Here is a 10,754-nt window from a genome sequence, read left to right as displayed (position 1 = left end):
CTCTTCTTTTTTTGACTAATTTGTCAAGTGTTCAAATCCGGAATGGCCACTTGAGACCCTTTTTATTCTTCTTCTTCTTCTTCCACCATGAAAGCAACCAAACGCAAGATTATGGATTTGTCACATAACCTTCTTTTCTTTCTCTTCCTCATTCTTGCTTCTGCCATTCATGGAATTAGAGGAGATGCTATGGTTAGTGGCACTGTCTTTTGTGACCAATGCAAGGATGGCCAAAGATCTGTCTTCGATTATCCCATTTATGGTATCAGATTTCTTTAACCCATTATATAACTAAATTACATTTTTTATTTTCTATTCCATTAATTTTCTGATAATAATAAGTAAAATCTTGCAGGAATCAAAGTGATGATGGTATGTGCAGATAGTAACGGTCAAATGACAATGTCAAGAGAAGAGACAACAAATTGGTTTGGAAACTATGTAATGAAATTTGATGGAACACCAGATTTGAGCAACTGTTACGCACAAGTATCAAGCAATGGAGAAGGTTCAAATGGGTGTGGAGTAGGAGCTGGTCCTGCACAAAAGCTAAGGCTAATGTTTAGATTGTTTGATATGGAAATATATAATGTGGATTCTTTACTATCTCAGCCTGCTGAGCCAATGTCATTTTGCCAAAGGTCTACAAATCCAGTGCCTGCTCCTTTAAATCCTGTAAAGCCACCACCGGCGCTTGTTTCGCCAGCCGCGCCTCCACGTTTCAAGCTTCCTCCATTGCCTAAATTGCCTCCACTTCCTCCTATGCCACCATTACCTTTCCTCGAAGCATCAGCATGCACACACCAGTAAGTTTTTAATTTTTATTATTTGGGTCCAATATTAGTATTATATTTTTTTCTGGTAGATGGTAGGTTGATTAGTAAGCATGTTGTGTTACCGATTTTGATTGGGACAGAGTGAATGGGATGAAGGTCCCATTTAAACAAAGTCTCGGATTAGATCTTTCAATATGAAAATTGTCACACTGGGAGAGTCGTCTCTATATGAACTCTGCAGTATTCGAGTCGGACATAGTCGGAGTCCAATGAACTTTCGGATACCGGTGGTTATAGACCTAAAAAATAAAATAAATTAAACATGTTTTGTTTAGCATAAAACTAAGCACATTAAAGTCATGTTTAATTTTCTTTGAAATTGGGGGAAAAAAAATCAATTTTTTAGGTAATATTTTATTGTTTATTTGAAATAATATCTATTTTTAATGTGAAAAAAAATACTTACTACTTAAAAAATAAATTTAAGATATGATTTTGTGAATTGAAATAATATATTTTCATATTATTTTAAAGTAAACCAAACATATCTTAAAAATAAAAGCAATAAGAAAATGAGGATCAGACTAATTGACATACATAAGAATGAACTTAGAATTTGAAAATATCATTCAAAAGATATCATTCAAAATTAATCGGAATAGATTAAATGAATCTATGTAGACGAGCAAAAATAATATCAATTTAAGACTTCCATAATATTTGAAACAAATCTATATTTAAACTCATTTCATTTACAAATTTTTTGCATTTAATTCTCATTATTGGATTAATTATAGATTTATTTTAAATACATAGTTTTTCTCATTAGTTTTTTTTTTTAATTTAGATTTTCATTTGAATGATTTTTAAATTTTGATAAGATTTAATTCAAATATAACCAAATTTATGAACTTAAGAAAGAAAAAAAATTTTAAATAGGATTAAATTTGTCAGACTAAGTCTATCGTCCAGATACCAAACTAATAAAATTTTTTTTAAAAAAAAAATTTCTTTATTTATTTTTTTCCGGTGTATTATTAAGAATCTCCTCGTTTCAATAAAAAAATTATTTTTATTAATTTAGTCCATGAGTTGGCAAATAAATCGAGTTTAAATTTTTTAAATAAACTTTCATATTTCAATTGGTAAAATTCAATAATTTGAGTAAATATATTGAGATTTTATTTTTTGAATGGAGTAATTATATTGAGTTGTTACTAAATTATATCATTGAACCCAAATTGAATAATGAACTTTACAAAATTTTATGAATTCAATAACTTGTTAGAGATCTAGTCTCAGGCGTGTGAGTTCCTGCACGATCTGTTGCACGTGTAAGCTTACATGTGAGGATTAGAAAAGCAATTTTCAGAGGAAGTAAACACGTAACCAGAAGAATATTGTACTACGACTTATTAAATAAAACTGCTGCGTAAGTCGGAGCACATGTGACTTAGAAGACTGAATAATGTGAAAGCCTCAATTTACAACTTATAACCCATAAAAGCATTCAATTTTACACAAATAAATGTCAACATGGATTCAAAGTTTCACGAGAATCATCATTTAGAACTACACTGGGGTTAATAATTAGATTCTGTTCGATAATATTAATTGTTTTAGTGTTTGTTAGTTGTTAGTTATTAATTTTTAGCTTGTAACTGTTTATATGACAGTTTAAATTAAAAGTGTTAGTTAAAAATATCTATTTAATTAATTTTTTAATTTAAAATAATAAAAAGGATATTAACGGTTTAATTAATTCAATTTGAAGGAAAAAATTGTGGGTATGATTGTAAAAAAGAAAAAAAAATTAAAAGCTGAATTTGTGTTTTAAAATATTATGGATGTATGTGGTTTGGTAGGAACTGGACAATGGCAGAGTACAAATGCTATTGGAGGGCAGTGAACCCAGACACGAAGGTAGGAGTTGCATTTGGTTTGGTAGCAGCCAGAAGATATGGTACAGACATGACATTATGGCAAGCCCTACAAGGGAGGGGTGACCCTTACAAGACTCTCCTAAGGGAAGGAACAACTGCTCTTCTTAACTCTTATAATAGTCTTCAATTCCCATTTAATGCGCTAAGTGTTGTTACACATATGAATTGGGCCTTGATGGGCTCTCAAAGGGCTGTTCTCCTTACTGCCCTTCGGTTTATTAGAGCCAATTATGGTTCTGGCCATGCCACTTGCAAATTCACACCCTGCAAGTGATATTTTAATTTTATTATTGGAAGCAAAGGATGCAGAATTTATATATAAAGGATATTTATTATAATATTTTGGGAGTTAAATATAAGTTATAGAAAAAGTCTTATATTTAAATATATTAAAAATAAAATTTTAAATAAACAGTGGTTTCTATCAGTTATCTACATTCATTACTGAACGTTCGTATTTCATTGTTATTTTTATACAGAGTGATGTAATTTTATTATTTTTACAGAGCTTGATATTATCTTTTGTTGTTGTTGGTTTGATAAATAGAGCATGTATTAAGTTTACCAATAATTGAATTTTTATTACTATTTTCTTTTTAATAAATGACTGGTTATTGATATTGTGGCAATATCAATAATTGAAAGCATGCAGATTTTTTTTGTTTTAATTTCATCAATTACATGTTAATTTTACTTTTTCAAATAACTAGGTGAAGGCCCGGACTTTACGCAGATTGTTTTGATAGCTTATAATTTATAAATACAAATTAATTGTATTTTATAAATTACATTGTATTTTATTAAAAGATTTATTTTTTCCACAGGTTATTATATTAAATTATCTTGTTATAGAAATTATAATACTTTTAATTTATATTAAATAAAATTCAATTAATCATGTCTAGCTTTAGTTAAAGTTTATAATTCAAAAATTTAAACATCATATCTTATTATAAATAATTCCATACAGATAAAGGTTTACCGTTCAAAATAATTAATATAAATAATATATAAATAAATATTATTTATAAATTAATTATTAACTTATGAATACTCTAAAATTAAGAATCAATTAAATATAGGTAAAAGAATCAATTCTCCATATATGAAATAATAAAAATTATATATTACAAAAAAAAAATAAAAATAAAAATTACATGCTCGAAGCCTCCAACACAATAGTTATACACTTCATCCTTCCTTCAGTGTACATCTATCAAAAATGGCATGTTGCAGGTTAAAGTAACCTCTTTTTGTTTACCACCTATATTACACTGATTTCATTCTCTTTTTTCTCCTTTGTCAAAATAATAGAACAATCTAAAACCCGCAAAAGTATGATCCATGTTACTGTATAGCATCAACCAAAATACTAAATTAGCTCAATCAATAGTGTCAAAATGACAAATGTTGTTTGTGGGAATAGCCGGTCCTCCCACTACTTAGGTGCATTAACTTTTCTACATAATGTGTATACTGTACATATCTTAAATCTGATGTTCTCTTTATCAAAATTACACGATGAGTAGTCATCAGATACACAGAAAATATTCACTAAAAGCAAAATTCAAATCCCTTTCCCCAATACTTCAAAAAAGGGAAAAAAAAAAAAAAAAAAAAAAACTGAAATCCATACCTTCCACGGCCACAACGTAGTTATGGAAGTCTCAGCCATAGCAAACAAACCCAGAAGAGCAGCCAATATCAAACCCTGCTCCTTGAAAGCTCCCAGGGGCTGAGAAAGCTTAGGCCATGCGCACCAACACGCAAATACCGAATAGAGAAAAAAAGATTATTATAAAGAGATTATAAAAAACCAAAAAAAAAAAAAAAAAAAAGATAGGATAGGATTCTTCATTTAAATTTAAACATAATCTTTTAAATTTATAACATACATTGTTTTGTTGTAGATAATTTGTAAACAAATTAAATCATAGTAAAATAAAATAAAATAAAATTTAAAACAATCAAAAATTTGTAAAAAAAGATAAATAAGAATCCCGAACATAAATAGCATCTTGAACTTAAATTTTGCTTTAGGATTATATATATATATATATATATATATATATATATATATATATATATATATATATATATAATTTTAAATAGTTTGTATCCATAAAATTTATGACATATCATAGTTACATCAAGATTAAAATTAATTATCAAACATAACAATAAATTGAATGGGTTCCTTATATTTATTATTTTTCCTTGTGAATTGCAATTAAGTGTTTTTTTAAATTAAATTAATTAGTTTTAATTTTAGCTTAATTAAAATTTAATGTTCTAAATAATAATATGTTAAGACAATTTTAGTATTCTGTACACAATTCATATGTGATGATGTTTCACTTATAATTTGGTACTTGTTAAGATTTCAATCCTTATGTGATGATATTTTCATATACTTGTAAATTTTGCTCGAGTCCATATGGGCTGCACAATAAGAGGTCTCTCTTTGGCTCATCAAATTGATGAAAACAACTATGATTGACCTCTGACATATTAAATAAGTGAGAAGACCAGTCAAACCATTACCTGATTGACAGACATTTTCATCTTATAAAAACAAAACAATAAACAAATATAAATTTCTAATTTTAGGCCTCCAAATAATCATGTCATGGGTCAAATTAACTTTTGTAGTAGCAATTATGTGACAGCTGTTTAATTGGCGTTTTTTCAAATATTAAAGAGAATAAACATTTCATAATCCATTTTTCAAAATCTAAATATTACTAAAAATATTATATTACCAAACACTGTAAATAACAGGATTTTAATAATCCTTTCATAATCCATTTTGCTAAACATTTCATAATCCATCGTAAATAATTAGCGTTTTTTTCGAATGTTAAAAGAATAGCAATATTTTAATTTTAGTCAAAATGCTAAACGTTATCTTAAAATTTGTTGCCTAACAACACCTATATCCCATCTACCACAATTCACAATCTCATCCAATCCAATACTCAAACTTTACCCCCAAATCAACAAAAGGACTTGACTTTTTAATTAAATAATAATTTTTACTTTTAGCTAATTATTATAGACTAATTTGTCAATTAAGAGGTGATTTGATTGGTTTTTTCACTTACGTGAGGAGTGAGAGGTCTTGAATTCGAGTCCTCTAGACTATAATTATTTTCACTAATTTTGTGAGCTAAGAAAAATGCTACTCTTGTGATGTAGTCTGCAATATTATTTCAGCCCATAAACCTTCCAATGAATTAAAAAAATTATTATATACTAATTTTTATAAATTAATATTAAATTATTATTCTATTCTTTCATAAAGGAGAATGCGGACTACTCTTGTTATGTAGTCCGCAATATTATTTCAGCCCATAAACCCTCCAACGAATTAAAAAAATTATTATATACTAATTTTTATAAATTAATATTAAATTATTATTCTATTTTTTCATAAAGAAAGGGTTTTTATTTTTTTAATTTTAATGCAAAGTTAAGAGTCATGTTGTATAAAATATTGATTTTTAGAGAAATTATATATTGCATTTCAAATTCAAAATTAAATTACATATTATTCCAAGTAAAAATAATGTACTGAACATTTCAATGAAAAGTTAAATTTAATATTTCATCATCTCAAAAAAGATGGTATATCTTTCTTTTTTAATTTATCTCAAAATATAATTCACTTTTTTTTTTTATTATAGTTAATCATTGAATTATTTACTGTATCTTTATTAAATTTTATCTTATTTTCAATAATCTTTATTAATTTTTAATTATTATTTTAATACTGTTGTGCTATTTAAAATGAGTATAATAAAAAAATTATATAAATGAAATTATTATTTAATTATATTTTTTTAATTTATGTAAAAATAAAAAATTTATTATCTTTTTGTAACAGAGAATTAAAAAATTATCATCCATACAATCACCTGGTACCGACGATAAAAAGCGATAACTTCACGTTGACCTTAATTAGAGAAGGCCATCGAAATTTGAAAAGCAAGAATGGAGACGATCAGTGTATTCTTGTCTTCATCGTTCTCTCTTCTTCTCATATTTAACTTTTTCAACACGATCAACGGCTCACAATTCTCGATCAAAGAAGCTACAATCAAGGACATCCAGCTCGCATTCATTGAAAACAAACTAACCTCGAAACAGCTAGTCAGCTTCTACTTGAACCAAATCCAAGATCTCAACCCTCTGCTTCGCGGCGTACTGGAAATCAATCCGGACGCATTAGATCAAGCGGAGAAAGCTGATCAAGAGAGAGAGAGTAATCATCGCCGTAGACCATTAGGGGAGCTACATGGGATTCCAGTGCTGTTAAAGGATAGTATAGGAACGAAAGATAAGCTGAACACTACGTGTGGGTCGTACGCGCTGCTTGAATCGGAGGTAGCGCGTGATGCCGGAGTGGTGGAGAAGCTAAGAAATGCCGGAGCTGTGATTTTCGGGAAAGCTAGTCAGAGTGAATGGTACGAGATGAGGTCGCTCAAGATTCCTAGTGGTTGGTGCGCTAGAGCTGGTCAAGGTGTGGTAAGTCATAACGTTTTATCCTTTGTTTATATTTGTTACTCCAGTAATATTTCTTTTCGCTTTTGCTCATAAAAATATAAAATATTGAATTTGTAAAATAAACAATTTCTGCTATTCATTAGAAAGGCAAAATTAAATTAAAAGAAAGAAATATGTCATAATATTTAATTGCAGGTGGAATTTTTTTTTTTATACTTGCACAGAGTCATCTCCATTTAATTTAAATGTTTATAAATCTGACTAATCCCAATACACCATCCTAGTTAAAGGACTGATCCAAGGAAATTTGTGTTGCGGAGGAATTGCAAATTGAATTTGAAGTATAAGATTCATTAATAACTAATAAAATTAGACTTAGTTATGTTTGAATTTAATTTTTTATGGCTGAAATGAATAATGTTGCACGAAAATTTTCTTTGGTTGCGGTTTCCGCGTCTCCTATACACATGCAAGCGGAAATGTTTCGTGACGTTCGTAAACTCTTGTAAATTGAGTAATTTGGAAATACTTTTTACTTTTAGAAATACATTTTCCTAGACAGTAGAAACTCTCAGAAAACTCATTTTTATTAATTTACATAAATATAAATTCATAAAACATGTATTTATTCACAAACATGAAAATTGTAATTTTTTTAGATATCACTAAATATTGATTGGACTTGACTTATAACTGAATATATTTAATAGTTTGTAATAAATTTATTTTTTAATTTATAAATATAATTTTTTATTTTTCGTATTTACACGTTTCCGTGTCTGTTTTCTATATTTTAAAAAAAATACTGTTTTTCAGTGTCCGATTCCATGCTTCTACTTTTCCGTTTCCGTGCAACACATTGAATCTTTTAGATATGCCAAACATGAAATTATAAAATTTACAGAATCTATATGCAGAACCCATATGTGAAATGGGGAAATCCAGGCGGTTCAAGCAGTGGATCAGCAATATCAGTAGCAGCAAACATGGTGGCAGTATCACTGGGGACTGAAACTGATGGCTCGATCCTTTCCCCAGCTGATCGCAACTCCGTTGTGGGGCTCAAGCCTACGGTTGGTCTCACAAGCCGTGCTGGTGTCATTCCAATTTCTCCTCGTCAGGACACAATTGGGTGATCTTTACATATAATTGTCTGTTTTATACTATTTTAATTTTAAAAATATATTTCAAATTCTTTAATTCAATCTTCATAGCAAAGAAGAGATTGTATAATCCATTCAATAAAAAAAATTGTGGATTCAAAAATTTCCTGATATGGATAACATAATCCAAGACAAGCGTGTTATATATATATATATATAGACACCTGATTTGATGATAAATTGTAAACACAGCAAGTATTGAATGGAAATGCAGGCCTATATGCAGGACAGTATCAGATGCAGTTTATGTGCTTGATGCAATTGTTGGTTTTGATCCAGAAGACTATGATGCAACAAAGGAAGCTGCTAAGTTTATTCCTTCAGGTGGTTATAAACAGTTTTTAAAAGAGGACGGACTTAGAGGGAAGAGATTAGGAATAGTACGAATTCCATTTTCAAACTCAGTCAATGATTCTACTGTGCTGTCAACCTTCAACTATCATCTGGAAGTGTTGAGGTACATTTCTTTAATATAAGTGTAAAATTAATTAAGATAGCTGATTAGCTGTTAATCCAGTTGTGTTCATAAATAAAAATTTGCTGTGTATTCTTTTCGTTTTTATTATTTATATGGAAATTATAGGAAAGGAGGTGCAACTGTGCTGGATGATACTCAAATAGCGAACATTGATGTAATTATGGATTCGAGTCAAAGTGGTGAAGAAATTGTAATCTTAGCTGAGTTCAAGCTGAAAATTAATCAATACCTTAAAGGGCTTATAAAATCTCCTGTTAGATCACTTGCAGACATAATCGCTTTCAACGCCAATCATCCTGATAAGGTATGTGAGTTACGAATTTGGTGGATGTTGAGCAGACAACACTAACTTATACTTCGATATATGATATGATCAAATACAAATTTAATTTATAATGCAATGAAATATAACATAATTAAATATATTTTTAGTTTAAAACTGAGTATTTGATTACATTACATTATATTTAATACAACGAAAAAATTTTAATTCAATGCATAACAAGATTCCATTTTTTCGCTCATCTTTTTCCCATTTATATTCCATTATGTACTCCTTATATCGGTTTGTGTTCTTTTGAGGGAATTTCTCTATTAATTTATGGTTTCATATGAGATAACAAGTCTTAACCATTTGATCACTGCAGGAAGACATGAAACAGTACGGTCAGGATATGTTAATTGCATCAGAAATGACAAACGGGCTTGGAAAGGAAGAGATTGAGGCAATGAAGTTCATGGAAAAGTTATCTAAAGAAGGGTTTGAGAAAATGATGAAAGAGAATAAGTTAGATGCAATGGTGACTCTTGGCTGGACTGCTTCTACAGTTTTAGCTATTGGAGGTTACCCTGCTATTAGTGTTCCTGCTGGTTATGACAGTAATGGAATGCCATTTGGGATCTGTTTTGGGGGCTTGAAAGGAATGGAACCAAAGCTTATTGAAATTGCTTTTGCCTTTGAGCAGGCTACTTTGTCACGCGTACCTCCTTCATCCTTCGCAATGGACTTTTAGACGAACAGACGACGGGGGAGTACCTTGGATCATAAGAGTACATATAGTGGTAGTAAAGTTTGATTTTTCTGTTTTAATTTTATTTTTGGACTAAAACAAATACGTAACTTTGAGTTATTTGGTGCATTTGTTCTTTCTATTTTGGTAGATTTCAAGTATAGTTGTATTATTGTACTGACTTGTCAAAGTAGTGAGTTAGTCTTCTGTCTCGTTGCGTAGATTGTTTGTAATGGGGTTTTAATTTCGTCAAGATTGGATTTTCTGTATGCATATTCCTTTCATAGTTTCTAATTCTAGTGGTTTCCTAAATTTTATATTTTTTTTCGGTCTTCTAGTTTTTATTTCTGGCTCCGTCTATCATGATCATTTATATTTATGACGATTCATATTCATGGAAAAAAAAAAAAGATTATTACTATGAAGATCCTTTCGCATTCACTTCCTGCAGAATATCAAATTCTTTGGTTATTAATAAAATTTTATTAATGTTTTTATTAGAAAGTCATTGGTGTATGGATGGATGCGATAAAATAAATCCAATAAGTTCAGTATGCTTTGGAAATTCACAAGCAAGAAAAAATACCATATTAAGTCAAACTTGAGGACGAGATATTTTCCGGTCAGAGTATGATACAACACTGTCTTCAACTTGAACCATAAGATTAAAAATAACTATTTTTTTATTTTAATTCTTGGGTTTCAAGCATACTTTGTACTATTTTTCTTCATAGATTTCCATGTAGAAAAAGTAGAATATATCCATTATATAGGATCTTTATAATTGAGAAAGATTTATTATTTTTATTTAAGAGGATTTTAATTTTTCTATTTTAATTTAAAATTTTTCCGATATATAGGTCAATAGGAACATTGCA

General features: G+C 29.0%; 2 protein-coding genes and 1 long non-coding RNA gene across 3 annotated transcripts; 2 read left to right on the top strand and 1 right to left on the bottom strand.

Moving 5' to 3' along the window:
• On the top strand, positions 1-3,078 carry LOC105643775 (Pollen Ole e 1 allergen and extensin family protein). The gene is made up of 3 exons (XM_012228980.3): positions 1-262; positions 356-806; positions 2,642-3,078. Exons 1-3 carry the CDS (start codon positions 88-90, stop codon positions 2,991-2,993), a joined length of 978 nt encoding a protein of 325 aa, XP_012084370.1. The 5' UTR covers positions 1-87; the 3' UTR covers positions 2,994-3,078.
• A 718-nt stretch (positions 3,079-3,796) lies between these two features.
• LOC110010503 (uncharacterized) lies at positions 3,797-4,716 on the bottom strand. The gene is made up of 2 exons (XR_002285498.3): positions 4,356-4,716; positions 3,797-4,069 (listed from the first exon to the last, which is right to left on the bottom strand). It is a non-coding gene; the product is annotated as an uncharacterized LOC110010503 (long non-coding RNA).
• A 1,939-nt stretch (positions 4,717-6,655) lies between these two features.
• Positions 6,656-10,195, top strand: LOC105643774 (putative amidase At4g34880). Its single transcript, XM_012228979.4, has 5 exons — positions 6,656-7,246; positions 8,143-8,357; positions 8,603-8,845; positions 8,972-9,170; positions 9,514-10,195. Exons 1-5 carry the CDS (start codon positions 6,713-6,715, stop codon positions 9,877-9,879), a joined length of 1,557 nt encoding a protein of 518 aa, XP_012084369.1. The 5' UTR covers positions 6,656-6,712; the 3' UTR covers positions 9,880-10,195.
• The last annotated feature ends 559 nt before the right edge of the window (positions 10,196-10,754 follow it).

Source organism: Jatropha curcas, chromosome 1 (assembly GCF_041381405.1).
Source record: "Jatropha curcas cultivar XTBG-Jc1 chromosome 1, XTBG_Jcur_1.0, whole genome shotgun sequence".
Classification (NCBI taxonomy): domain Eukaryota; kingdom Viridiplantae; phylum Streptophyta; class Magnoliopsida; order Malpighiales; family Euphorbiaceae; genus Jatropha; species Jatropha curcas.
This window is presented reverse-complemented; position numbering and strand designations above follow the sequence as displayed.